Source organism: Anabrus simplex, chromosome 1, assembly GCF_040414725.1.
Source record: "Anabrus simplex isolate iqAnaSimp1 chromosome 1, ASM4041472v1, whole genome shotgun sequence".
Taxonomy (NCBI): domain Eukaryota; kingdom Metazoa; phylum Arthropoda; class Insecta; order Orthoptera; family Tettigoniidae; genus Anabrus; species Anabrus simplex.
The window spans coordinates 792,061,953-792,088,954 of record NC_090265.1 but is presented as its reverse complement, the minus strand read 5'-3'; the positions used below and the strand labels follow the sequence as shown (position 1 = coordinate 792,088,954).

The 27,002-nt window shown below is 40.2% G+C and overlaps 1 protein-coding gene across 1 annotated transcript in view; it reads right to left on the bottom strand.

Annotated features, from left to right (window-relative positions):
* The window catches only part of PolrMT (mitochondrial RNA polymerase), a 306,750-nt gene that overhangs the window by 266,297 nt on the left and 13,451 nt on the right, over positions 1–27,002 (bottom strand). The window contains exons 2-4 of the mRNA XM_067136262.2: positions 18,233–18,361; positions 11,454–11,883; positions 3,059–3,194 (exon numbers count right to left, since the gene is read on the bottom strand). Coding sequence (XP_066992363.2) covers positions 3,059–3,194; positions 11,454–11,883; positions 18,233–18,361 — 695 coding nt within the window. The remainder of the gene's footprint in view (positions 1–3,058; positions 3,195–11,453; positions 11,884–18,232; positions 18,362–27,002) is intronic.

Below are 27,002 nucleotides of genomic sequence, written 5' to 3'. Positions count from 1 at the left end.
AACTTTTCTTTTAAGTGTTTGAAGGCCTCACCTTCTTTATCCAGAGCTTTTACAAAGTTCTTAATAAGGCCCAACTTGATATGAAGGGGAGGCAAAATGATTTTATCGGGCTCAACCAATGGGGTATTGTTCACATTTACGTTTCCAGGAACATATGACTTCCTTATAGGCCACTCCTTGACTGTATAGTGGTTCTTGGTGTCACGGCTGTCCCAAAGGCACAAAAAGCAGCAGTATTTCGTGAATCCAGCCTGTAAACCTGTAAGAAGTGCAACAACTTTTAAATCACAGCAAAGCTGCCATTCATGATCCTTATATTTGATTGCCTCTAGCAGCAAAGCCATGGCTTCATAAGTTTCTTTCATGTCTACTGCATAAGCCAAAGGTACCGATGGAAATGCATTGCCATTATGCAGTAGTACTGCTTTCAAGCTGGTTTTACTGGAGTCAATAAATAGTCGCCACTCCTGTGGATTATGTTGTACACCTAGCTGCATCATCAGACCATTGACATCTCTACATACACACATTGAATTCTGCATATCGAAATATTGAGCGAAGGAAGCACCTCTTGATCTGAAACAGGAAATTTTTGTCCCTGAAGCTAGAAGGTTCCGTTGCTGCAGTCTCGACCCCAAGAGTTCAGCTTGCTGTTTCGAAAGTTTTAGATCGCGAACTAAATCGTTCAATTCCTCTTGATTAAAGAGCTGAGGTGAAGTGTCATGATATTTAGGGCAGTACTCTTCTATATGTTCAGTACTTTCTGATTCACTTGACATGGTGTCTGGTTCCGTGGCTTTCAAGTTACAGACAGGAACAGGCAACCCCTCATCATGGGGCACAGGCAAATGCACTGAAGATACATTTGGATACTTTATTTTATGTCTAGTTTTGCTTGAATGTCCCGAAATATTTGTAAGACAGAAGTAACAGTCTGAATAATGGTCTTTAGGCTCACACCACACCATCGGAACAGCGAATGGCATGGCTCGGCGTTTTCCTTTCAACCACTCGGTTAAGGTTGTAGTACAGGTTATGCAGGCAATATGAGGTGCAAAATTTTTATCTTGATCACCAACAGGACAATCAAAATACAATTTATATGCCTTCTTAACCAAATCAGTGATTGGTTTTCTTTGGGCTTTTGGAGTGAATTTCCCACACACATAACAAAAGTTGTCGGGGTGGTTTAGACAGCAACGAGATTTACTAGTTGCCATTTTTCTTAGTGTAAGTTTTAAACACAAAAAGTTTGCACTATCTTTTACAGGAAACACTCACTGAGGATCTCTTTCACACCACTGGATTACCACACCAACCATTTACTGACGATTTGTAGATCTTCTAGATCTCCTCTGCAAATCAATAAGAAACAATTAGACATCAAAACAGAACAGCAAAAAGGGAAATACTGAATACAAAAATAAATAAAAAACCTTTAAAAACTCAAAAACGGTACGTGCTAGAACATTTTGAAAGGTATATTCGGATTCTACACACCAAAATACATACTAGTTGATGTATCACATTCCAGATGCAAAATGGCTGTTGACTAGTGTTATTCTACATTTTGTTGAAGACTGCTTGTAAAGCATGTTAAAATATGTGTAATAAAAATCTTTTTAATTCGGCGTTATGCTGTTGCTGATCCTGAATAAATTTAAAAAAATTTAAAAAATAAGAAAACATGCACAATAAATATGAAATTTGAAATGTATGCACTAATCTTAAATATATGCAAATATGCATTAAACTTAATAATTCATCCAATTTCACCTTCAAGTACACTTCCTTGTCAGTTTTGGAGGCCTACTATTGGTAAACAAAATATGCATTTGTATACAAATCTGATGTCTAAACATGAAACAAACTATACTCAGTTTTAGATGCCCCACCAATCAGGCTTAAATCTGTGCCAGAGCTGGGAATAAAAACTATGCTAATAAGAAAACTACAGTATTTAACTCACAGACCATGGCACTACAATAATGTTAGTTCTAAAAACACAAAAATTATGGGAGACATAGTTCCAGTACAAATGAAGCTTGTTCAACAGGAGGAAAGGGGACAATCACAGCAGGCATGCTTGTGGTGAGACTTTTTTTTTTAAATTTCGTGTGGCTATTTCTATCCGAGTGCAGCCCTTGTAAGGCAGACCCTCTGATGAGGGTGGGCGGCATCTGCCATTTGTAGGTAATTGCATGTAATTGTGGTGGAGGATAGTGTTATGTGTGGTGTGTGAGTTACAGGGATGTTGGGGACAGCACAAACACCCAGCCCCCGGGCCACTGGAATTAACCAATGAAGGTTAAAATCCCCGACCCAGCCGGGAATCGAACCTGGGACCCTCTGAACCGAAGGCCAGTACGCTGACCATTCAGCCAATGAATCGGACGTGGTGAGACTGAAAAACTGGTACATGGCCTTGGCTACTGCCTCTTCGCCTTATTACGGTACTAAGAAAGCATTTCATCATACAATACAAGGTCATAAAGACAATGCTTTCAGTTATGAAGGCTGGAAAGTTTACAAGGAAGCTCATTTCCTTGCTTCAGAAGGAAGATTAAAAATGAGCAGATTTTCTAGCTACAGACAAGTTAAGGACACCATGCGTTCGTTTTCAATTTTTGTTCATTTCTTTGATGGACTAAATGTAGAAAAATGCACAAAAACTAAAATTCACACAGAAACTACTAATGACATGAAAAGTCATAAAATTCACTGATGTATCTGGTGTACTTCAGCAGCATCAAGCATAGGAGACAGTTAATCTCTTTGCTTGTCCCCTACACAGTATAGCAGAGGTGTAGGGCACAATCAAGAGAACAGGGATAAACCTAGCATATTAGTTTCACAAGTTTTACACCAAAGTATACTGGTATATCAGAATGCACACCATCACTGAAAAATAAAAGCAAATAAAACACAATTTACCTCAACTCTCCAACATAATTCTTCATTTGAGTACTTCTGCTATCAAATCAAAACTGTAACCACTCTACTCAATCTTCTTATTTAAAGTCATCACAAATGTACGAAAGCACAAAAGTTTACTCACACAAAGCTCCAAATAGGCCAGAAGGCTTCGAGTTAAACTCTCTTCCCTCCCTGCACGTTCCAGTTCGAGCCATTTCACTTTTGCCATTTTTTCTTTCTGACGCTGTTTATAACTTATTGTAGTGGATTTCTTTGGACTAAACGTAGAAAAATGCATAAAAATCAAAATTTATACAAAAGATACTAATAACATCAAAATTAATGAAATTTAATGGTTTATGAAACTCCATTTCAACTCAAAATTCATTACCAGTAGCTCAAAGGATTTTTTTTACTGAAAAAGTTATTAAAAAGGAAAATTATACAGGGTCTCTCTTATAATCCCAGACCAAACGCACAGTGTTTGTACTCTGAGTTACAGCAGCTGCAGTACGAGAAGCGCACGCATAGTTCTTGACCAGACAAGCAGCCTGCACTTGTTTGACCTGGCAAGCACGAGTCACCAGTCTGAATCTCAGCTGATAACATGGTGAGACAGTTATCATTGCAACACTGTATTTTTGTATGTAAAAGTTCTGGTTTCTTCTTAATGGCTGTGTGAACAGTCATAACTCTCGCTGTTGGTATACAGAAAATCTGAATGGTGTTTATGAAATCCCTCATTATGATAGGAAGATTAGTGTTTGGTGTGTTGTTAGTGCGAGACGAATAATTGGGCTTTTCTTTTTTTTGAGATACGAGTAAATGCAGAGAGTTACCAAGACGGCATTTTGACACCATTTTTCCATCAGTTAACGGAATGTTAATGGGTGGTTTCAACAAGATTTAGTACTTGCTCATTCTTACAATCTCGGAAGTGTTTGCAGACAGAGTGATCAGTGCAGGTCTATTTCCCCCTCGTTCTCCAAACCTAACAGTGTGAATTTTACTTGTGGGGTAAACTGAAAGAAAAAAATGTATCAAACAAATCTTCATACATTTGAAGAACTGAAAGAAAACATTACACAAGAAATCAGAAACATTACAGTGGCAGAACACACCCTCATCAGCAAGAATGTGGTAACCAGATACAATGCCTGTATAAACTAGGAAGGACGACACTTCTAGCATCTTTTAGAAGGTAAGATTTCATTTAAGATCGTATACTGTACACGCTTAAAGCAGGGTGGCCGCATGTGACATAAGTTAGGCTGAGGCAGCTGCCGTAGCACAGAGTAGAAACACCATGTGTTCGGTCTGAGTTTATATGAGAGACCCTGTAGTTCCTTTCAAATGCAGTGGTCTTATCAAGTGGTTAGCAGAACATGGTCAAAAAGTTTCCGCTGCTAAATGACTGGGCGTGTACATAATAACTGTAAACACAATTAAGAACATGATTGGCCTGCCATATACAAACAAGATTAGAAAAGATAACAAGATCAGAAATGGGATTTCATTAAAAATTGGCATAAAACTTTATGAAGAGAATCATATTACTTATCACTAACAATCCCATACTTGCACTGGCTTATGAAGAGTTATTCTCCCAAATTTCATACTATGGCAATAAAAGTAAAAGGTATGTAAACATCTGTAACATAATTGTTATTTATAGAAAGAAGTTTTGATTAATTTGATAAATCTGCAATCATTTAAAAGGGAGGACAATTGAAAATAAAAAAATATAAATAATGATTTTTTTTGCTATTGGCTTTATGTCGCACCAACAGAGATAGGTCTTATGGCAACGATGGGATAGGAAAGGAGTTGGAAGGAAGCAGCCTTGGCCTTAATTAAGGTACAGCCCCAGCATTTGCCTGGTGTGAAAATGGGAAACCACGGAAAACCATTTTCAGGGCTGCCGACAGTGGGATTCGAACCCACTATCTCCCAGATGCAAGCTCACAGCCGCGCGCCTCTAACCGCACGGTCAACTCGTCTGGTATATAAATAATGAAATATAATCCTCACTAACACTAACACATCAAAGATTTTCGGTGATGCAAGGATAGGAAAGAGGCGGCCGTGGCCTTAATTAAGGTAAAGCCCCAGCATTCACAAGTGTGAAAATGGAAAACCACAGAAAAACGTCTTCAGGGCTGCTGACAGTGGGATTTAAACCCATCATCCCCCGAATACAAGTTCACAGCAATACAACTTTAACCGTGTGGCCAACTAGCTCGTTTCATATGTTTTTTCCTAGTACTATTCTGCCATTTCTGTGATTGCTGACGCGAAAGCCAAAGGCCAATGGACAAACTTAAAATGAACCATTGTTGACAGTACAGATGAAGCGGTCTGTCAAACGCGAGGCACAAATAGGGTCATGTGTGATTAATTTCATTTTTCCGTATTGATGGTTTTCGACTCACATTTACAGAGTTTTTCTGACGTTCCCGCCTAATCAATACTACTTATTTTATAAAATTAATTTATTAACACCTAAATTACAATACTAGTTTTGATCAATGGATCATTCTCAGCTGTTTACATTAACAATTAAAATAGTACACACAATCATTAAAAACCACTTCCTGAATTTGTCATAAATTGCATCTTAAAATCTACAGTAATAACCGTCCATATTTCTGTTGAATTAAAACACCCTTCTTGAACTTCTTGAGGCAAAAATAGGGAGCGATGGACTAAAGATGAAACTTAGAAACTCAATTACTATTGCAGAACTGCAAAATGTTGGAGGGACCAAGCAAAGACATTACTCAAAAGAGCAATAGCAGTGGACGAATACCAAGACTTGGACCGCCAAGACAAGAAGAGCTGCTGGGCTGACAAGAGAGTATGGCTGCACCACAAGGGGCAGCAGACTGGAATAACACCAAGACGCTCTACTGTACTGTTTGCGAATAAACCAATCAAAGAAGCAGTTCACATGTTCCCATCAAGGACAAAGATGGCAAAATCTTTCTTGCCAAAGAAGAATAGGAGGTGAGATAGGTGCAGCATTTCAAGAAGACTTGAACCATTCAGCCTCTGATGTGACCCGTGACAACAAAACTTCCGATACCACTGCCCCATTGAACATTGAGTTGGGAATAATTGAAAGTGATGAAGACAGGCATGCGATCAAGGTTCTGAAGAACAATGAAGCTGCTGGCATTACCCTTCTTTTGGTTCCTGGTAAAGAATTCTCAACTGTTCTACTAAGGCATTTGGAAAAAGCTGTTGATAGACTGTTCCAAGAGGAACAGGATGAATTCTGTCATGGCTGTTCATGTCCTGAAGAAATCTTCACGCTGTGCAACATTATCAAGCACTGAAATGAGTTCCAAAAACCAGTTACATTCAATTTTATTGATTTCAAGCATACCTTGGGACTTGTGGATTTTTTTTGTTTTTTTTTGCTACTTGCTTTACGTTGCACCGACAAAGATAGGTCTTATGGCAATGATGGGATAGGAAAGGGCTAGGAGTGGGAAGGAAGCGGCCATGGATTTAATTAAGGTACAGCCTCAGCATTTTCCTGATGTGAAAATGGGAAACCATGGAAAATAATTTTCAGGGCTACCAATAGTGGGGATCGAACCCACTATCTCCCAGATGCAAGCTTACAGATGCACGCCCCTAACCGCCAACTCGCCTGGTTTGTTGCGGATCACCGTAAGAAGCAATCCCAGATAGATTTATCGACGTCTTCTAAAAATAGGTATCATTACAGCTGCAGCTGTGCGAGGCCCAATAGCAGAACAATGAACTTCTTCAACATCGATAGAGGTGTCAGAGAAGGCTGTATTTTAACACCGTATATAATAGCAGATATTTTAGATTCAGGAGATCAAATGGACTGTACTGCCATTGACCTATCTAAGACGTGTTTGAAAGGGTAGATCATGGGAGACTAGGGCAAAAATGAGTGTAATTGGACTAAACAAAAGAGTGTCTGATAGGTGGCTATATTTCTAGCCAACAGAACTCAGGGAATTAGAGTAACTGAAGCATTATCTGATCTTGTAATCAATACAAAAGGAATTCCTCAAGGCAGTATTATTGGATCTTTACGTTTTCTTGTTGCTGCTGTTGTTTGAGTCATCAGTCTATAGACTGGTTTGATGCCATCCTATCCTGTGCTAATATTTTCACTTTACATCCTACATCTGCTTGTCATATTCAAACCTCGGTCTACCCCTACCGTTCTTACTGCAGACACTTCCCTCAAAACTTACTGAACAAGTCCTTGGTGTCTTAAGACGTGTTCCTATCATTCTATCTCTTCTCCTCGTCAAATTTAGCCACAACGGTCTCCTCTCACCAACTAGATTCAGTATATCTTCATTCATGATTCGATCTACCCATCTCACCTTCAGCATCTTCTGTAATACTACATTTTAAAAGCTTCAATTCTCTTTCTTTCTGAGCTAGTTATCGTCCATGTTTTACTTCTACACAATGCCACACTCCAGAGGAAATTCTTCAAAAATACCTTTCTAATTCCTATATCAGTGTTCGAAGTGAGCAAATTTCTTTTCTTAAGAAAGGCCTTCCTTGCTTGTACCAATCTGCATTTTATGTTCTCCTTACTTCTGCCATCGTTAGTTATTTTATTACACAAGTAACAGGACTCATCTACTTCCTTTAAGACTTTATTTCCTAGTCTAACATTTCCTACATCATCTGACTTCATTCAACTGCAATCCATTACTTTAGTTTTGGACTTATTTATTTTCATCTTGTACTCCTTACCCAAGACTCAGTCCATACCATTCAACAATTTTTCCAAATCTTCTGCAGTCTCAGATAAAATAACAATAATAATTGGCAAATCTCAGGATTTTGATTTCCACTCCTCAGATTGTGATTCCATTCCCAAATTCTTCTTTGATCTCCTTAACCGCCTGTTCTATGCAAAAATTGAAACGGGAGGACAAACTCCAGCCTTGCCTCACTCCTCTCTGGATTGCTGCTTCTTTTTTAAAAGCCCTTGATTCTTATCACTGCACACTGATTTTTATACAGATTGTAGATAATTCTTCATTCTTGGCATCTGATCCCGATCACCTTTGAAGTCACAAACTGCTATCAGCTCTGCTATCTGCTTCACTGGGACACACAAGCCTCCGCACCATGGCAAGGTCACATGTTTCACAGGGGAAGTATGTTTTCTTGTATATATAAATGATAAGAGTAAAGAACCAGAATCAGAGAAAAGGCTTTTTTGCAGATGATGTTATACTGTGTCGAGTAATAAATAAGTTACAAGACTGTCAGCAACTGCCAAATGATCTCGACAATGTTGTGAAATGGACTGCATGATGAGGAACGGGATGATGAGTCAGGTTGTGAATTTCACAAATAGGAAAAGCCCTCACAATTTTAATTTCTGCATTATGGGGTGAAAGTTCCTCACGGGGATCGCTGTAAGTACCAAGGTGTTAATATAAGAAAAGATCTTCATTGGGGTAATCACATCAAAGGGATTGTACCGAACGAGTTGGCTGTGCAGTCAGGGGTACGCGATGTGTGCTTGCATCCGGTTCAAATCCCACTGTTGGCAGCCCTGAAGATGGTTTTCTGTGATTTCCCATTTTCACATCAGGCTGTACCTTAATTAAGGCCACGGCCGCTTCTGTCAACTCCTATGCCTTTCCTATCCCATCGTCGCCATAAGACCTATCTGTGTTGGTGCGACGTAAAGCAAAAAGAAAAAAAGGATTGTAAATAAAGGGTACAGATATCTTCATACGGTTATGAGGGTATTTAGTGGTTACAGTAAAGATGTAAAAGAGAGTGCATATAAGTTTCTGGCAAGACCCCAATTAGAGTATGGTTCCAGTGTATGGGACCCTCACCAGGATTACTTTTTCGAGAACTAGGAAAAAATCCAAAGAAAAGGAGCTAGATTTCTTTTGGATAATTTTCAATAAAAGAGTAGCGTTCGCAAAATGTGACAAACTCTGGGCTGGGAATACTTGGGAGAAAGGAGATGAAATGCTCGACTAAGCAGTTTGTTCCAAGCTGTCAGTGGAGAGATGACATGGAATGACATTAGTAGACGAATAATTTTGTGTCTTTGTAAAAGTAGGGGTTTACATCACACCATCACACACAGGTCTTATGGTGATGACGGATAGGAAAGGGCTGTTAAGGAAGTGACCATGGCCTTAATTAAGGTACAGCCCCAGCATCTGCCTGGTGTAAAAATGGGAAACCAATGAAAACCATCTTCATCCCACTATCTCCTGAATGCAAGCTTACAGGTATGTGACCCAAATCACACAACCACTCGCTCATGTAGCATTGTCTCTAAAACGGATTTTCTAAAAAAATGCCTAAGCCAGTGAAAAATATGTGAAATACACCACTGGATATGAATTCCCCCCCCCCCCCCCCCCAGTTTTTAAATGTTACAGTATGGTAAACCCTGTTTTTTTTTTCTTTCTCAATTTTAGCAACCCTACAGACACCACATCATCTGACCACAGCATTACCTTCAGCCGCCCTGTCCACACATTTTACCTTTGTCTCCTTCACAATTTCGTCCACAACAATTATGATTAACAGTGGTGACAGCACACTTCCTTGCTTCCTTGTCGTAGTCCAGTTTTATTCCAAAACCACTCTGTCCTTCCTACATGTTTCTGGATACTGCTGCAATAATTTTTGTACACTGCTTGCACATATTCTATCATTTGTTTTACCGGGCGAGTTGGCCGTGCGCGTAGAGGCGCGCGGCTGTGAGCTTGCATCCGGGAGATAGTAGGTTCGAATCCCACTATTGGCAGCCCTGAAAATGGTTTTCCGTGGTTTCCCATTTTCACACCAGGCAAATGCTGGGGCTGTACCTTAATTAAGGCCACGGCCGCTTCCTTCCAACTCCTAGGCCTTTCCTATCCCATCGTCGCCGTAAGACCTATCTGTGTCGGCGCGACGTAAAGCCCCTAGCAAAAAAAAAAAAAAAAAAAAAAAAAAAAATCATTTGTTTTCCAAGTACTTTCTGATGTATTACTTTCCATACCTTCGCTCTGGGCCTTGCCCGGTTCCATGACTAAATGGTTAGCGTGCTGGCCTTTTCTCCAGAGGGTCCCAGGTTCAATTCCCGGCTGAGTCGGAGATTTTAACCTTAAATGGTTAATTTCCTTGGCTCAGGGAGTGGGTGTTTGTGCCCCCAACATCCCTGCAACTCTCACACTACACATAACACTATCCTCCACCACAATAACACTAACACGTAGTTATCTAAACATGGCAGATGCTGCACACCCTCATTGGAGGGTCAGCCTTACAAGGGCTGCACCTGGCTAGAAATAGCCACAGGAAATTATTATCACAAGCCTTTTCTAAATCATGGAATGTCATCGCCATATCTTCTGTATTCCCAATGTTTTTTTCCATTAACTGCCTCGTACTGAAGATGGGGTCTAGTGTCGATATTCCACTTTGAAAGCCATATTGCTCTTCTTGTAACTGTCCTTCCATCTTTCTTCTCATTCTCTTTTCTAGTACCCTTTCAAATATATATTTCCTACTTGAGATATGAATGTGATTCCTTGATAATTGCCGTACCACATATCTTCTTAATTAGTTATCCTTGTTTCTAAGATATCAGGTACTGAGCTCGATAGCCGCAGTCGCTTAAGTGCGGCCAGTATAGAGTATTCGGGAGATAGTGGGTTCGAACCCCACTGTCGGCAGCCCTGAAGATAGTTTTCTGTGGTTTCCCATTTTCACACCAGGCAAATGCTGGGGCTGTACCTTAATTAAGGCCACGGCCGCTTCCTTCCCGCTCCTAGCCCGTTCCTGTCCCATCGTCGCCGTAAGACCTGTCTGTTGATTCACAACTAAGTATTTATTTATTTTCCACCTAGTTGATACAATGACTGCCTAAGGCAATTTAATGGTTAAAAGTGGTACATGTTTCATATATTATCAACATCTTCAGCCACATAACACTGTTTAGAAGAAAAGTACATAAATTGACAAAGTAATGCTTTGGAGGAAGTATCCTTAAAATTAACAGAAGATTGACAACATTAAAACAAACAAAAATCTCAAGAGAAAATATATAAATTATTTCTACAATTGAAAGCAGTCGTCAAGGAAACACTTGTACAATATTCCATAGAGAATATGTCCTAATAAATATTCTCTTTTCTACATAATTCATGAATAAAGGGTCAATTTATAAATTAAAAGTTATACAATTTATAAGTAATTGTTGAAATGAAGAAATCCAGTTATCACAATGTGGCTCCTATTATTAATGCAGATGAAAATATTACTAATTCCTAGTTGTCAATTCTGATTAAGCCTGCTTTCCTTTGGAACAGTAACTCCTGTCATTATTTCACAGTCTTGTGTCTGGTGTAATATTGATGATGATATTGATGATAACAGTAACAAGAACATATTAAATTTATGATCTCAAGCACTACGGGATAAAAATTCATATCATAAATGAAGCGAAGAGGTCATATGGGTAACTACCATACATAAAGCAACTTGTTCTGCAAATACATAATTACCTGGTTGATTCAGAAGGCTTCTCATTCTCAACAGTACTCACTGAAGTCTCAAGAAAAGTTTCACTAACTTCACTATGTTCTTCCATTTCATGGTCAGAATGTTCTAATGAGACACCCAATTCCTCAACAAGTTCGTTATGAAGTTCGCTAAGAGGAAGATCCAGCATTTCTGTGGCTTGAAGAACTGCTTCTTTATCGTCACTTAAATCACCAAATACAGATGGTTCACTAGCATCACTGACACTTGGAATAATATTTGAAGTAGATGTCTGTTTTTTTGTAACTGCTGCTGGCTTAGAGGCACTACTCAGTTTCTTTAGAGCATATAACTGAGATAAACTAATGCCTGGCTGTTCAGCGAGAAGAGATAAGTGTTTGGGTCTCAGTTTACTCACAGATGCCTTCCTCTCACTGGTGGAACTCCCAGTTACTGTAATGAAATATTATAAAATAAGACACTAAATATCACATACAATAAAATGTACTGCTCATCAATAACATCTTACAACTGGCGGCTGATAAAATAATTATCAGTAGGAAAGACATTATAATATTAAAATAGGAAGATATTTTAATAAAAGACAAAGTTCAGAAGCAAGATCAAATGCAAACTGACTATTATACTGAATATCAAGTTATAAATCGAAGGATAGGAACATGAAATAAAATAAATACAATGACAGTTTAGTGTGGGAATAGGGAGCAAAATAAAGACGATGATGATGCTTGTTGTCCAAAGGGGTCCAAAATCCAGGTCACCGGCCGCTCATAATAGTACTGATCACTGGTAAAGTAGACTCATGGTGCTTCTCCTATAGTGGTACTAATCAGAGGTACCGGTAATGTAGAGCCATGGTATTCCTCCTATAGTGGTACTAATCACTAGTAAAGCAGAACCATAGTGTTGTTCCTATAGTGGTACTAATCACAGGTAATGCAGACCCATGGTATGTCACACATAATGGCACCACTCGCAGGTAACACAGGCCCATGGGCACATAAGGGTACCACTCACAAGCAACGCAGACCCATGGTGTTCCTCACATAGTGGTACTAATCATAGGCAATGTAGATCCACGACGTATCACACACATCATGGTACCACACACAGGCAACACAGATTCATGATGTTCCTCATGTAGTGGTACTACTCACAGGTTAACACAGACTTAGGGTGTTCCTAACATAATGGTATCACTCATAGGTACAGCAGACCCATGGTGTTCCTCACGTAGAGGCACTAATCACAGGAGCCGGTCAGAACTGTGATGTTCCCCACATAGAGGCACTAATCATAGGCAATGCAGACCCACAGTAGCACTCATATAGTGGTACTAATCACAGGCAACGCCCAGACCCATGGTGTTCCTCACATAGTGGTACTAATAACAGGCAATGTAAATACATGGTGTTCTGCATATAGTGGTACTAATTATGGGTGCTGTAAATTCATAGTGACCCACCTACGATGATACTAATCACAGAGCCATGCTTCCTCACATAGTGGTATTAATTGCACGTAAAGTCGACCCATGGTGTTCCTCGTGCGATGGTATTAATCACAGGTAACCCCATGGTTCAAGATCCATCATCCTTTGGTCACCCCTTTTAGTCACCTCGTACAACAGACAGGGGATACTGTGGATGTATTCTTCATCTGCATCCCCCACCCTCAGGGGGGGGGGGTGCAAAATAAAGAGGAGACAAAAATAAATGTGAAAGGACAAGGACAATATCCACATCCTAAAGTAGGTTCTCTCCCCATCAATGCCAGTTCCTCTACAACCACTTCTTTTCACTTCTCAATTTTTCTGCTTCCCACTTTCACCATGGGGGCGGGCTTCAACACTCACTGAGGGGCCAGCTTGACAGATCTTGACATGGGAAGTGTAAGATAAGAAGAATGCTGGATAAACATGAAAATTGATGAGAAACTAAGATAAACATGAATACAGGTGGTAAAAGGCTAGAAACATAGGGCAAAGACAATAGCAGAAAAGGAAACAAACAGGTCAATACAGAGTGTCTCAAACCTTTTGGGTCAAACTGAAACAGGTGAATAGTGGGTCTACAACCAATTATATTGAGATAGGGATCCAATGGCCAGAAATGCATATTTATTGTGTTATCTACATACACAGCATATTACATGTAATAAATATCATTTTGATCCATATTGATGATATTTGATTAGAATAATAACAGTAAGTTATTTATTAAATTGACCACCTAATCAATATAATATTTTATTGTATTATTCTAATAATACACAGCATACACTGCATAACAACAACAACAATGTAGCTCATAGTAATTGTTCGAAGTGACGACCGCCAGTCTCAATGCATGTATTGCAATGGCACAAGCAGTTCTGCTGCACTCTCGCAAAGATTCTGCGTGTCTGTTGTACACTGAAAGAGGCAGCAGGTGATAAACAGCATACACCCCTGACCACCAAACAGACATACTGTACACAACTTAGCTCATAGCACGTGTGTCACGTGACGACCACAGGCACCGCACCGACGCATTAGCTTGTAAAAGTTTCAAATAAATTTATTAAAAAACCACTGAAACTTTTACATTCTGTACTCCAATACGGCTATCACAATGAGACTCATAACATGTAAAATAGCATTAGCTTGTGCCGCTCGCACACCACTATCCCTGCTGTCAGTTGTTCATTGCATGAGGCAGCTTGTGATGTGTCCATGTGTGTTACTGTGTACAGTGCATGACACGTAGTCAAAGATGTAACATTACTGGTCACGAGAGTTGGCAGACATGCATTTAATGTATGGCACGGCAGGATGTAGTGCCCGTAAAAGCAGCATGAATGTACAGAGAGCCCACCAAAGACATGTTCGAACACCAGACTTTGAGGAGATGGTGTTGGATCGTGTGGCCGACCACCCAGCAATAAGCACCCATTAACTTACCCGTGAAATGCACACTTCAAAGCATACAGTGTGGAGAGTACTGGCATTACACCCCTATCATAAAGAATGTGAGTAAGCACTGGGATCAACGGATTTTGAGCCCCGCGTTCACTTCTGTCAATGGATTATCCACCGCAGTGCTGTAGTGCCGAACTTTGTACAGTTTGTATTGTTCACGGATAAGGCCTCATTCACCCGTGATGGTGTTTTCAACAGCCGCAACAACCATGTCTAGAGTGAAGACAATCTCCACGCCATCCACATCGGTGGCCAGCAACGATTCTCTGTCAACATATTGGCGGGCACAGAGGTGCCAACCTTTGATGGGGTTTTCCAGTAATCCCCACCTCCCATCAGAAAGTTTTCGAGTCAAATCTAAATCATTCCTCGATAATGACACCCCTTCTTCCCTTCTCGACAGAAATTTGTTCTAAATTATATTATACAATAAAACTTGCACATTATCAGTCAGTTCTGTCATAAAACATTATTCATAGCTTTTTTTTTTTTTTTTTTTTTCTCGCAAACAGCAGCTACTGTTCAATGTGGGTTTTCACCCTGTGATGACATTTTCTTAATGTAGGCCTGAATTCCTTTAGTTTTTTCCTATTAACACTGAAAACTCATTCTGTGGGAGAGTTACTATCAACTACATTTAATACTTGCAATAATACAACATTACATTTTAAAGTGGAGAAGAGCAGAGTACAGCTCCTTCCTTTACAATGAATTTCACAGCGCTTACGGGTACAAAACTGAAGTGATGATTGAAGTATTGTTGCCAACTCACAAGCATTAAAACGAGGAGGATTGAGCAGTAATCCTCGAAATAATTATTTTTTTCCTTTTTCCCGTAGAAATTATTTTTTCGTGACAATGTTGCTTTTCCGTAATAATTTCCCCTTTGACCGTAATACCGTAAACGTGAGGAGAAACCCGTAATAATTACGGATAATCAGTAATAGTTGGCACCTCTGCGGGCATTGTCCAAGATCACCTAATAGGACCTTATTTGTCGTCTCCCTATTTGACTGGTACACATTACATGGTGTTTCTGTGAGATGTTCTGCCAAAGTTCCTGGAGACTGTATCCCTTGTTGTCCCCGAAGAGTGTGGTTTTATCACGATGGTGCACCAGCACGCTTCAATGTTAATGTCCGCGAGCATCTGCACAATACCTACCCTCATTGTGGGATTGAAAGGGGAGGTCCTGTCCCATGACCAGTGTGATCGCCAATCTCACACCTCTGGACTTTTCCTCTGGGGTTACGTCAAGTCACTGGTGCATGAAACGGATGAAGACCTGCTTGCTAGGGCCCAAGCTGCCTGTGCTCTGGTACAACAGACACCAGGGATCTTTAAGAGAGTGTGGCAGAACTTCATGAGCCATTGCAATGCATGCATTGAGACTTTAAAGTTAAAAACATAATGGGTCTGTACTGAACTGAGAATAACAATAATAAAGGTAAATTTAAGAGGTCCACCTCTTCAATACAAAACAATTTTGTTGCTCTGCTTAAGTCACAACATCTTTATTTTGGTACCAGTTTTGACATTGGGGGAGTGTCATCATCAGCCGATCTTATAAAGAGGGCCAGAGAACAAATTACATAAGAAAATATGCACACACAGAATACAGGTCCTTAGCAAAATTACCCTTAAGAATAAGTGGTTCATAGATAAAATACAAAGGATGATAGAGCTTAAAAATGAATCTTCAGTTGCTGACAAATTAAAACCTTGAGAGTCTTATGTAATCTAAAAATGAAGATGAGACCACATTTAATGTTAAGTCTTAATCATATAAGTCTTCTGCTATTAAAAAGTTAACCTGTGAGTCTTATTTATGATGATAACATCATATTAGTGTTGAGTCTTGATTGTACGTAGGTGGTTTGGAAAGTTCTCGGAATGTACTAGAATTAAGTATCTTACCTTGGTGGAACTGCTTTTATTTTTCAACACAGTCTCCCTGTAGACCAATGCATCTGGTCCAGCAATGTTCCAATGCCTTGCTCCCATCTCGAAAATGAGATTCCTCCAGGCCTGCAAAATACCTCTCCAATTCAGCTGTCGGTTCTTCCCTTGTAGAAAATCTCCGTCCACCGAGGAAAATTTTTAGCTTGGGGAATAGATGAAAGTCTGATGGTGCCAAATCAGGTGAATAAGGTGGGTGTGGCAACAATTCGTACCCCAGTTCATGAAGTTTGCCATGGCAATAACACTTGTGTGTGGCAGAGCGTTGTCCTGATGAAGGAAGACCTTTTTCCTTGCCAAACCAGGCCTTGTTTCGCGTATTTTTTCCTGTAGTTGGTCTAGGAGGTTTGCATGGTATTTCCCCGTAATTGTTTGGCCAGTAGGAAGATAATCTATCAGCAGAATGCCTTCTGCATCCCAGAAAACTGAGGCCATGACCTTTCCGGCCGAAAGCACTGCCTTTGCTTTCTTTGGTGGTAGTGAATCAGCATGTTTCCACTGCTTTGACTGCTGTTTTGTCTCTGGGGTATAGTAGTGGACCCAAGTTTCATCTGTAATCACAAACCGGTGCAAAAAATCCTGTTGGTTGCAGTGAAAATGGGCCAGACTTTGTTTGGACATTTCCAATCTGGTGCGTTTATTGTCCAATGTCAAGAGTCGCGGCACCCATCTTGCGGATAATTTTTTCATACCCAATTCTTCGGTTAAAATATAATATACCCGTTCAGAAGACATCCCTACAGCTTCAGCAATCTCCCGCACTTTCATTCGATGATCCTCCATGACCATTTTATGCACTTTTGCGATAAATTCTGGGGTCGTAACACTTTTTGGCCGTCCACTATGCGGATCATCATCCAAGCTCTCCCGAAAATGAAGGAGCAGAGTCCCCCAGTGTGTTCTATAAGTCAGCATGAATTTCCTTTGCTTTCATACCTTTCTTTACAAAGTATTTAATCACGGCTCGAATCTCAGCTTTTTGTATTGTCACAAATCACTACGCGGGAACAACAACAAAGAGTCGTCACTACCACACTCCTGCAGCTAGAGCACTGACGCACCACGTGTTCACTCACAAAGGATGTGTGATTATTGCGCGGGAACCTCGTTGCCATAGCACTGACATCTAGCGGTGATTCCGAGAACTTTTCAAACTGTCTTCGTATATAAAATATTTTTTATTTACAACTTGAGTGAACACTTTAAGAACTTGGTGAATAGTCTTCCTGTGTGCTTTCATGTGATCAACCTCATTTTTTCGCAGGAAGTAATGTGGAGACAACACCAGCTTGGTACACCATCAGTTTAGTGGATATTTTTTTATCTTTATTTGAAAAGACTTTGCAGGAAAGACGTCCAAATGCACAACGAGCAGCTCATATTCTGTTTTCTACGTTCAACCGAGGTATGTGTCAAACTGACATTTAGTTAGTAAACTATCTATGGTACATATTACAAGTAATATCTATTTTTAACAACTGGTCTGGGAAAATTTTTGTATGTACATGGGGCTCGTCATTTCACAAGACCTCCATATTTCTGTTGTCAGAATTGTGGTGTGTTCTTTTAAATGCTAGTGATTTTCCCATATAAAATACTACATGGCACTGAATTTAATCCTGGAAGTAAATCTACACACACCATGTCATTACGTAATGCATTTCAGTGTTAATTCACTGATCCAGGATATGAAACAGGAAAGTAAACCAACTGAGAGATCGAAAGCAGACTCTCATCATAATAAGGCAAATTATAATTATTATTATTAAGGTCCAAATGCTGGAAAAGATACACTACAGTTAAAAAACTGGTGGCCAGAGTGAAGTTTAGTACAAATAATATGCTTTTGTATATCTAACTAACCTTCCAAAAGTTCTGCATACTTCTTTCTGGTTCTTCTCTTCTTCTTCTTTTTTACGAGAGCACTGTGGACAGCAGTGTGAGTGCTGGTAGACAAATAACTGGCTGGGGATACTTGTAAATTCTGGACATCTGAAATAAAATATACTGAAGAATTTAAAAAAAATAAAAGTAATAGACAGTACGTACAAACATTTCCCCCAATTGCCTAACAATCAAAGCAAAGTCATCTCCGTACAGGCCATGAAGGCCCTGGGAGTGGTGGAAGGTAAAGACTTCCACTATTGGTAACCACGGCACTTGATGGGTAGAGTGGTTAGCTCTACGCCCGGCCGCCTTTGCCCCAAGGAATTACCTGGTAGTCATTTTTGGTGTAGGCTGAGTGAACCTCAGGGCCATATGCACCTCCGGAAGTGGAAATCTCATTTCTTAAATTTTACGACTTCCTGACGGGGATTCGAACCCATGTCCTTCCGGGCGAACCGAGTACGCCTTTACCGCCTCGGCCAGGCAGCCCCTAATTGCCTAACAATTGAGTCCCATAATGACCGGAAACTCAATCCTACCCAGCTCATTAGATCCATTCCTTTTCTGCTCTCCCTTATCTTTCCTGACGGCTACAGTACTTATATCCTCCTCCCTTTTCTCCATCCCATGACCCTGTTACACCTCCCTCTTCCTATTCCCCACTCAACGTTTACCCTCGTTTTGACCTTCCTTTTACGTTACACCGACACAGATAGGTCTTATGGCGACAATGGAATAGGAAAGGACTAGGACTGGGAAGGAAGCGACCATGGCCTCAATTAAGGTACAGCTCCAGCATTCTCCTGGTGTGAAAATGGGAAACAATGGAAAACCACCTTCAGTGCTACCAACAGTGGGGTTTGAACCCACTATCTCCTGAATGCAAGCTGACAGCCTTCTTCTTACCTTCTTCCTCCTCTGCTGTTCTACCTGCAGTGACTCACACCAATTCCTCACTGATACTTCTCCTGAATTCTCCCTCTGAGTAGACCCCTTGGCACTCAGTTTACTTCCCCTTAAAACATTAGCCCACCAGTCTTTCAGAACTTTTCTCACTCTGTCCCCTCCTTCTTGTCTACCAATCATACCCTGTACATTGTTTGATGGAGACCTACCTTCATTTGTATGCCCCATTTGAAACCTAATTAAACCTAATTATCTGTCTCTTCCCTCATACTTGGTAATACAATAATTGAAATCATTAGGGGTCCTCCTATTCAATACAAAGACATTTATTAATGTAAATAGATCACATGTCGTTCACATGAGGTACTAGTTTTGGCACTTGTGCCATCATCAGCCAACGAGTCAAATCAGGCAAACACAAACAACTTTAAAACACACTATAACACCTGCACAGATGAATATTAAATAAAATATGGTACATGATGATTGATATTTAGAAATTTCTTGATCCGTATTGAAGTGGGATTACAATAATTGAAATTATTAGGGGTCCTCCTATTCAATACAAAGACATTAATGTGAATAGATCACATGTCGTTCACATAAGGTACTAGTTTTGGCACCTAACTTGTGCCCACTCACACCTGCAGTCCCTACACCTGCATTCTTCAGCCACTCTTTAATCTTCTTCATAGAAATATTAAATATTGTGAAAAATCAACAAAAATAAAATAACATAGTCTGTGGTTGTAGGATATTAGTATCATTCTGTACTGAGGGTTTTAACTTTACAATGTAAACGTTTTTATTACGTGCTCCTGTTCAATACACATATCCAACTTTTGATGGAGTGATTTTTAATCAAACATGTTTTGGCTCATTTTGAGCCATCTTCAGTGAAAAAAATATATTATAGGCTACATGAGTTGATGTTGAAAGTATCATTTAAACCAATAGTGGTTCAAGTTTGTGCGTTACTGTAGTCACGTCCTAGTTCGTGAAGCATGGGCAACGGCTGAGTGGCCTAGAAAGTGGTCCTGAGAGTCGAGATACCAGTTGCTATGGAATGGGAGTGGGCATCTCGGACATATTCTGAGTCATGGCCCTCCTTGTGCTCAGGCGGCTACGACTATACAATTCACCGGTGGCCCATAACCCATTAGAGGAAAGATCCTCACTTGGACTATGTACAAGTAGGGTAGCATCCTGCTTCATGAATTTACCGAGCTCAGAACATTTTAAGCAAGCCTCGGACCTATGGGAGTAATGGAGTCCCACTCCCATATGACAGGCGAGGGACTCCTTGGAAACAACTTGGCAAACTAAATGGAATTCGATGGGGAGCTATCAATATTAATGGGGCTTATGGAAGAAAGAAGGTAGAACTGGCTGAGTCAGCAAAGAGGATGCATCTGGATGTGCTAGGAGTAAGTGATATAGGGGTACGGGGAGATAACGAGGAAGAGATAGGAGATTACTGTATAAAGTGTACTTGACGGGTGTTAGAAAGGGAAGGACAGAGTCTGGGGTAGGGCTTTTTATCAGGAATACCATTGCACGCAACATAAGTTTCTGTTAGGCACATAAATGAGCGAATGATGTGGGTAGATTTGTCAGTTGGAGGAATTAGGACAAGAATTGTGTCTGTGTATTCACCACGTGAGGGTGCAGATGAGAATGAAGTTGACAAGTTTTATGAACCATTGAGTGACATTGTGGTCAGGATCAACAGCAACGATAAAATAGTGCTAATGGGCGATTTCAATGCGAGAGTTGGGAATAGAACTGAAGGATACAAAAGGGTGATTGGTAAATGTGGGGAAGATATGGAAGCTAATGGGAATGGGAAGCGTTTGCTGGACTTCTGTGCTAGTATGGGTTTAGCTGTTACGAATACATTCTTCAAGCATAAGGCTATTAACCGCTACACATGGGAGGCTAGGGGTACCAGATCCATAATAGACTATATCTTAACTGACTTCGAATTCAGGAAATCTGTTAAGAATGTACAAATTTTTCGCGGATTTTTCGATGATACAGACCACTATCTGATCTGTAGTGAACTAAGTATCTCTAGGCCTAGGGTAGAGAAAGTGAAATCTGTCTGCAAAAGAATAAGGGTAGAAAATCTTCAGGACAAGGAAATTAGACAGAAGTACATGGATATGATTAGTGAGAAGTTTTGAACAGTAGACAGTAAGCAGGTTCAGGATATAGAAAGTAAATGGGTTGCATACAGGGATGCTGTAGTAGAAACAGCAAGGGAATGCCTAGGAACAACTGTGTGTAAAGATGGGAAAAGGCGAATATCTTGGTGAAATGATGAAGTGAGATCAGCCTGTAAACGTAAAAAGAAGGCTTATCAGAAATGGCTCCAAACAAGGGCCGAGGCAGACAGGGATTTGTACGTAGATGAAAGAAACAGAGTGAAACAAATCGTAGTTGAATCCAAAAAGAAGTCGTGGGAAGATTTTGGTAATAACCTGGAAAGGCTAGGTCAAGCAGCAGGGAAACCTTTCTGGATAGTAATAAAGAATCTTAGGAAGGGAGGGAAAAAGGAAATGAACAATGCTTTGAGTAATTGAGGTGAACTCATAATAGATCCCAGGGAATCACTGGAGAGGTGGAGGGAATATTTTGAACATCTTCTCAATGTAAAAGGAAATCATCCTGGTGGTGTTGCAAACAGCCAAGCTCATGGGGAGGAGGAAAATGTTGGTGAAATTACGCGTGAGGAAGTGGAAAGCATGGTACATAAACTCCATTGTCATAAGGCAGTAGGAATAGATGAAATTAGACCTGAAATGGTGAAGTATAGTGGGAGGGCAGGGAAAAATGGCTTCATAGAGTAGTAAAATTAGCATGGAGTGTTGGTAAGTTACCTTCAGATTGAACAAAAGCAGTAATTGCACCTATCTATAAGCAAGGGAACAGGAAGGATTGCAACAACTATCGAGGTATCTCACTGATTAGTATACCAGGCAAAGTATTCACTGACATCTTGGAAGGGAGGGTGCGATGAGTCGTTGAGAGGAAGTTGGATGAAAACCAGTGTGGTTTCAGACCACAGAGAGGCTGTCAGAATCAGATTTTCAGTATGCGCCAGGTAAGTGAAAAATGCTACGAGAGGAATAGGCAGTTGTGTTTATGTTTTGTAGATCTAGAGAAAGCATATGGCAGGGTACCGAGGGAAAAGATGTTCACTATACTGGGGGACTATGGAATTAAAGGTAGATTATTAAAAGCAATCAAAGGCATTTATGTTGATCTTTGGGCTTCAGTGAGAATCGATGGTAGAATGAGTTCTTGGTTCAGGGTACTTACAGGGGTTAGACAAGGCTGTAAACTTTCACCTTTGCTGTTCATAGTTTACATGGATCATCTGCTGAAAGGTATAAAATGGCAGGGAGGGATTCAGTTAGGTGGAAATGTAGTAAGCAGTTTGGCCTATGCTGACGACTTGGTCTTAATGGCAGACTGTGTCAAAAGCCTGCAGTCTAATATCTTGGAACCTGAAAATAGGTGCAATGAGTATGGTATGAAAATTAGTCTCTCGAAGACTAAAATGATGTCAGTAGGTAAGAAATTCAACAGAATTGAATGTCAGATTGGTGATACAAAGCTAGAATAGGTCGATAATTTCAAGTATTTAAGTTGTGTGTTCTCCCAGGATGGTAATATAGTAAGTGAGATTGAATCAAGGTGTCGCAAAGCTAATGTAGTTAGCTCGCAGTTGCGATCAGCAGTATTCTGTAAGAAGGAAGTCAGCTCCCAGACGAAACTATCTTTACATCGGTCTGTTTTCAGACCAACTTTGCTTTACGGGAGCGAAAGCTGGGTGGACTCAGGATATCTTATTCATAAGTTAGAAGTAACACACATGAAAGTAGTAAGAATGATTGTTGGTACAAACAGATGGTAACAATGGCAGGAGGGTACTTGGAATGAGGAGATAAAGGCTAATTTAGGAATGAATTGATGGATGAAGCTGTACACATAAACCTATCGGTGGTGGGGTCATGTGAGGCGAATGGAGGAGGAAAGGTTACCTAGGAGAATAATGGACTCTGCTATGGAGGGTAAGAGAAGTAGAGGGGGACCAAGATGACGATGGTTAGACTCGGTTTCTAATGATTTAAAGATAAGAGGTATAGACTAAATGAGGCCACAACACTAGTTGCAAATCGAGGATTGTGGCGACGTTTAGTTAATTCTCAGAGGCTTGCAGACTGAACACTGAAAGGCATAACAGTCTATAATGATAATGTATGTATGTATGTATGTATGTAAAAAGAGTATATAAAATCCAAGGCAGACATGATGTTAAATCGAAAACAAACAAGGTTGTGGCAAGTTTGGAAACGTTTCAGTCTAAAAGTTCTGTATGCCATTCTAAAATGAGGACAGAATCACAAATTAAAAAGTTAGAACAGTCCATCTGCAATAAGTCACATGCTCATGTACTCTGCACAGCAACAGAAGCTAGTGGACGTAAGATAAGATAACAAAGGCCAAACGATACAGACCTGTATTGAGCAGGAGGACGTAATTTGAAAAAAATTACATTATAAAATAGTATGTGGTTTAAAAAAATCAAAGGACAAAAATACTATACAGTATACTACACAAGATTTACACAACAACAAAGCAAGATACTAACTAATAAAATAACTCCTACTTAGGTGTATCAAAATTATGAATTCATAGGCATAACAGGATAACAAACTTTACAAATGTAGTTTCAACTAAATAAGCAGACAGATTATTAACTGTGGACTATGGTTACACATGCTACCTCTCTCTCTTTTTTTAGGCTTACACCTTTTTGTTTACATTGTAACCAAAGGTTTTTCTCAACCTGACGCTCCTTTTCAGCCCTTCTGCCACCGAGATGTTTTGCGGTTTAGCAGATTCCTTGTCTGGATCATCCATCTTGAGGGATTATTATTTTAACATAATACACTCTGATAGCCGAGCCGCAGGCGCAACCATATCAGATGGTACCGGTCGAGAGAACAGAGTAATGAATGGTTCATTGAAACGGGGGTAGAGAATTTCGGAAGTTGCAGGGACGGGATTCTGGATAATTGACTGATGTGACCTTGTAATAATATTGAGCCTGGCTTAGCTGTGTTGATACTGCTATACAGCTGAAAGCAATGGAAAACTACAACCGTAACTAACTCCTGAGGACAAGCAGCTCTCTCTGTATGAATGATGTACTGATGATGGCTTCTTCCCGGATAAAATATTCCGAAGGTAAAATAGTCCCCTATTCGGTTCTCCACGCAGGGACTACACGAGAAAGGGCAATCATCAGGAAGATGGATACTGTCATTCTGCGAGTCGGAGAGTGGAATTGTTGTGGTAGGTTAGAGAATCTGAAAAGGGAGATGGATAGATTAGAGTTACATGTAATTGGTATAAGTGAAGTATGCTGGCAGGAAGAGCAGGATTTTTGGTCAGGCAACTACAGAATTATCAACACAAAATCAACCAGGGGAAATGCAGGAGTTGGTTTAATAACGAATAAGAAAACAGGGCAGCGGGTAAGCAAAACAACCAGAATAGTGAAAGGATTATTGTTGTCAAGATAGACACCAAGCCAATATCCACCACAATAGCGCAGGTCTATATGCCTACTAGTTCAGTGGATGATGAAGAAATGGAAGAGATAAAAGATTTAATACAACATGTAAAAGGTGACAAGAATCAAATTGTAATGGGAGACTGGAATGCAGTGGTAGGTCAAGAAAGAGAAGGTAATACAGTAGGAGAATTTGGATTGGGACAAAGAAATGAAAGAGGAAGTCAGTGGTTGAATTCTGCACCGATCATAATTTAGTCCTGGCTAATAGTAGGTTCAAACACCACAAGCGATTGTTATATACGTGGACGAGGCCTGGAGACACTGGAAGGTATCAAATAGACTTCATTATGATTAGGCAGAGATTCAGAAAACAGGTGTTGGACTGCAAAACTTTCCCAGGACAGATGTGGATTCTAACAATAACTTGTCGGTTATGAAATGCCATCTGGAGTTGAAGAAATTGAAGAAAGGAAGGAATGCAAAGAGATGGGATCTAGACAAGGTGGAAGAAAAGACTGTGAGGGATTGTTTCAAGTAACAAGCTGCACAAAGACTAAATTAAAGGCTGAAGGAAACACAATAGTGGAAGAATGGAGAGTTGTGATGAATGAAGCCAGTAGGCAAGTTGCTTTACGTTGCACCGACACAGATAGGTCTTATGGTGACGATGGGACAGGAAGGGGTTAGGAGTGGGAAGGAAGCGGCCATGGCCTTAATTAAGGTACAGCCCCAGCATTTGCCTGGTGTGAAAAGGGGAAACCAGTAGGACTGCTGAAGAAATGTTACAAAGAAAGGAAAGATCAATTAAGAATCAATGGATAACTCAGGAAATACCAGACCTGATCGATGAAGGAGGGCAATACAAGAATGCAAAAAATGAGGAGGGCAGAAAAAAATACAGGCGATTAAAGAATGAAGTAGATAGAAAGTGCAGTAAGGAAGAATGGCTGAAGGTGGAGTGCAAGAATGTTGAAGGTTGTACAGTCCTAGGAAAGGTAGATGTTGCATACAGGAAAATCAAGGAAACCTGTGGAGGAAGGAAAACTAGGTGTATGAATATTATGACCTAAGATGAAAAACCACTTCTAGGGAAAGAAAACAAGGCAGAAAAATGGCAGGAACAAATCCAACACTTGTGGATATGTTTCTGGAACAAGAAGAGGCTGTCGATGCTGATGAAATGGGAAACGTACTTTTGATGTCAGAATTTTCAACAGAGATTTGCGAGACCTAAATAGGAACAAAGCATCTGGAGCCTTCGGAAAAACCAGCATGGCAAGGTTATTCCATTTAGTGTGTAAGATGTATGATACAGTTGAAGTGCCACCCGAATTTTGGCAGAAGGTTAGTATACCTATTCTCAATAAAATCCGGTGCTGACAAGTGTAAAAACTATTGCAGCATTAGTTTAGAATCCCATGCCTGCAAAATGTTAACACATATTATTTACAGAAGAACAGAAAGACAAGTTGAAACTGAGTTGGGAGAAAATCAATTTGACTTCAGAAGAAACGTAGGAACATATGAAGCGATCCTGACTTTATGTCTGATCTTAGAGGATAAAATTAAGAAGGACAAGTCCAAGTACATGGTGTTTGTAGATCTAGAAAAGGCATTTGATAATGCTGATTGGACCAAGCTATTTGAGGTTCTGAAGGTGATCGGGATCAGATAGTGAGAATCTGTATAAATATAAGTCTGCAGTGATAAGAATCGAGGGCTTTGAAAATGAAGCAGCAATCCAGAAAGGAGTGAGGCAAGGCTGCAGTTTGTCCCCCCTCCTTTTCAATATTTATATAGAACAGGTGGTAAAAGAAATCAAAGAGGAATTTGGAAAGGGAATCATAATCAAAGGCTGTAAACTGGCTGAGGTAAATAGGCCTTCACATTCCTTTTTTAATTTAATTTCGTATGGCTATTTCTAGCCGAGTGCAGCCCTTGTAAGGCAGACCCTCCGACGAGGGTGGGCGGCATCTGCCACGTGTAGGTAACTGCGTGTAATTGTGGTGGAGGATAGTGTTATGTGTGGTGCGTGAGTTGCAGGGATGTTGGGGACAGCACAAACACCCAGCCCCCGGGCCACTGGAATTAACCAATGAAGGTTAAAATCCCCGACCCGGCCGGGAATCGAATCCGGGACCCTCTGAACTGAAGGCCAGTACACTGACCATTCAGCCAACGAGTCGGACTTCACATTCCTTGAGTTTTATTGATGATACAAAACGCCAAGCGAATTTAAAAATGATGTCT